Here is a 3,040-nt window from a genome sequence, read left to right on the forward strand (position 1 = left end):
CTGCACATCTCGACTCTTTTAATCATTGTAATACTTGGCACAACATAGACTTCAATAAACTAAATGCTCGTTATAACGTCCTTCCTCCTCTTAGATTAGTTCCAGTCTCTGGTGGTGATCGTACTTGCCACTGGAGACCCGACACTCTTTTCATTTACACAGATGCCCTTAATGCTGGGCTTAGGTTTCCTTTTCACCCCTTTATTCCTCATCTTTTGGCTGATTTACAAATCAACCCGTGTCAGCTTCCTCCAAACGCCTGGAGGAATATTCTATGTTTTATGGTCTGCTGTCTTAGGGAGGGCTTTCCTCTTTCTGTAGCTGTTTTTAGGAAAGTCTTTCAGTGTTACAATAGTTCTTCCAATATCTGCGGCTGGGTCTATGTCAAGCAAAGGCCCAAAAGCAAACATATCTTTAACAGTGCCTCTATTCCTGATAATAATCAAAATTGGAGGAATAGTTTCGTCGGGTTACGTTGGGAGAATGGTGACTGGGGCACACTTTTTCGATCTTCTTTTGGGAAGGTCAGTGATGGTAGCCTCAAATCCATTCACTTAACTCCTGAAGAAACTATTATTTATAATGGGCTTACTCAGGATGATGGCTCGACCACCAGCTGGACTCTCTTAGAGGAGTTTTCCCTGATTCATGTGGGACTATCCTCTGTTTCTCAACAGGGTATTTTTCTTCCCTTCTCAATTTTACTTCATTTCATGCATTATTAACTTCACTTATTTTGTCCTTTGCTTTGTTTCAGCTGCTAAGGAGATTAACGAGGACAATGTTCCTTTGGTTGAGGAAACAGCTAGGATGAAGAAAGCTCGGCTCGCAGGCCTAGACACCCGGGGAAAGGCCACGGAGCCTATCTTTTTGAAGAAGCACAAAGAGCCTATAGGGGAGGCCTCAACTGAAGGAGCTGGAGGCCATGGTACTCCTATCACTGCTGCTGCCCCTACTGCTGCTGCCACAGGCGCCTTTCAGCCTCTCTGGGGATTCCGCCGAGGGGACACCGTAGTTGGTTCCACGAAACATGCTTGGGATTGGTCTTACCATAGCGTGACCCCCAAGGATTTTACTGATGTGGTGGCCACCCCTGATCTTGAGAGGATCAAGCTCATGGGAGCTCAGTCTCTGGCTTCGGTATGCCTTCTCTTTTTTGAACTTATTTTTCGTTCTTGTAGCATTTTCTTGCCTTATACTTTGTTAATTGCTTTGTTTCAGTCTAACGCCTATTTTCAAGGCGCTGTGAGGCAAGCCGAATCATGGAAGCGGGCTTCTGATAAGGCCGATAATGCCCTCAGGAGGCAACAGAAGAAGTACGCTACCCTGGAGAAGAAGCTCAAGCGCAAGGAGGAAGAACTCGGAGAGTCTAACGCCGAGCTGGTGGTACTTCGGGCGGAGAAGGATAAAGCTATAGACAACTATCTGGACTCGGAGGAGTTTGCCCAATCCATGAGGATTAGGGATGATTCAGTCTTTCCTGGGTTTTTTAGGACTGGTTGGGACACGGCCCTTGGGACCGTGAACGAGGCTTGTCCTGATATTAACCCGGCGGACTATATCTGCCCTGATGACGAGGCTTTGCTACAGAGGTTTCGTACCCGAGTAGTTGTCTCGGACCATGTTCCTCAGGATCCACTCCTTCCTCCTCCCGAGTCTTCTTCCAGACCTGCTGAGGACGACAGCTCTTCCTCCTCCTCCGAGACGACAGAGACATCCAGCGAGAGTGGAGAGGACGATGATATGGATGCCGAGGGTACTTCAGCTCCTTAGAGCTTTTTCAGCCCTGCGTGGCTTGTTTTTTTTTTATTTTCGAGACTTTATTTATCAAACTTTTGTAACATCTATCAGATCTATTTCATTTATCACCTTTTATGCTTGCATCCATGCATTTGATTTTTATTTGTTAGGCCACAAACATACTTTGAAGAACTCATGAATTTCATAAAATTGTCTGGGATTCGTCCCTTACACAAGTCTTAATAAACTTCGTAATAAAACTAAAACATATAAATCCTAAGCAAGCAAAGCTTCAAGGTTCTTTTCAACCTACTCGCCATCCTGACGAGTGAGAATCGTATCTGGCTTCCCTACACATAGTAAACCTTCAGGTTTTGTGCATGCCAAGTTCTCGGGACTTCAAAACCATCCATAGTCTCTAGCTTGTAGGTTCCTCTACCTTGAACACTCTTGACTCTGTACGGCCCTTCCCAATTCGGGGCAAGCTTCCCTTTTTGTCCTACACCAAATGCTTCTATCTTCCTCAAGATTAGATCGCCTTGTTTAAAAAACCTTTCTTTAACCCTTAGGTTGTAGTAGAATGAAGCTTTTTTTTGATATTCTACTATCTTTGCATGTGCTTTATCTCGCACTTCATCAATTAAATCCAGGGCTAATCTCTGCCCTTCCTCATTTTCTTTCTCATCGAAAGCCTGAATCCTTGGAGAGGAATGTGATATCTCCACGGGAACTACTGTTTCTGCCCCATATGCCAACATGAAAGGAGTTGCATCTGTCGTGACTCTACAAGTAGTCCTGTAGGCCCATAATATTGGAAGTATCTCATCTACCCAATTATTTCTTGACTTCTCGATCCTCTTCTTTAGTCCATCCAGGATTATCCGATTTGCTACCTCTGCTTGTCCATTGGCTTGCGGGTGAGCCACAGAGGTGAATCGTAACTCAATTTCATTTTCTTCACAATACTTCTTGAATTCCTCATTGTTGAATTGTGTTCCATTGTCAGTGATAAGGATACGGGGAATTCCATATCGGCACATAATGTTTTCCCACAGGAATTGTGCAACCTGCTTAGTAGTGATTTTGGCCAAGGGTTTGGCTTCGATCCACTTGGTGAAATAATCAATGGCTACAATCAGAAATTTCCTTTGTGCCGTGGCCATAGGAAAAGGCCCTAGAATATCCATCCCCCACATGGCAAAGGGAATAGGCGAGTTGATAGAGGTCAGCATCTCAGGGGGTTGTCTAACAATTGGTGCATGCTTCTGACAGCGGTCACACTTCTTTACATATTCTTTGG

General features: G+C 44.6%; 1 protein-coding gene across 1 annotated transcript; it reads left to right on the forward strand.

Annotated features, from left to right (window-relative positions):
* The first annotated feature begins 281 nt into the window (after positions 1 to 281).
* LOC141715108 (uncharacterized) lies at positions 282 to 1,774 on the forward strand. Its single transcript, XM_074518591.1, has 3 exons — positions 282 to 678; positions 758 to 1,140; positions 1,222 to 1,774. The coding sequence occupies exons 1-3, from the start codon at positions 282 to 284 to the stop codon at positions 1,771 to 1,773; spliced, it is 1,332 nt and encodes a 443-aa protein (XP_074374692.1). The 3' UTR covers position 1,774.
* Positions 1,775 to 3,040: the final 1,266 nt, after the last annotated feature.

This window comes from Apium graveolens, chromosome 3 (assembly GCF_009905375.1).
Source record: "Apium graveolens cultivar Ventura chromosome 3, ASM990537v1, whole genome shotgun sequence".
In the NCBI taxonomy this organism is placed as follows: Eukaryota; Viridiplantae; Streptophyta; class Magnoliopsida; order Apiales; family Apiaceae; genus Apium; species Apium graveolens.

What these genes read in the sequence shown, in the direction of transcription:
- LOC141715108 (XM_074518591.1), top strand. Translation starts at nt 282, where the DNA reads ATGGTCTGCTGTCTTAGGGAGGGCTTTCCTCTTTCTGTAGCTGTTTTT. An exon ending in ATCCTCTGTTTCTCAACAGG is followed by an intron (nt 679 to 757) that starts GTATTTTTCTTC and finishes GCTTTGTTTCAG; the next exon opens with CTGCTAAGGAGATTAACGAG. An exon ending in GAGCTCAGTCTCTGGCTTCG is followed by an intron (nt 1,141 to 1,221) that starts GTATGCCTTCTC and finishes GCTTTGTTTCAG; the next exon opens with TCTAACGCCTATTTTCAAGG.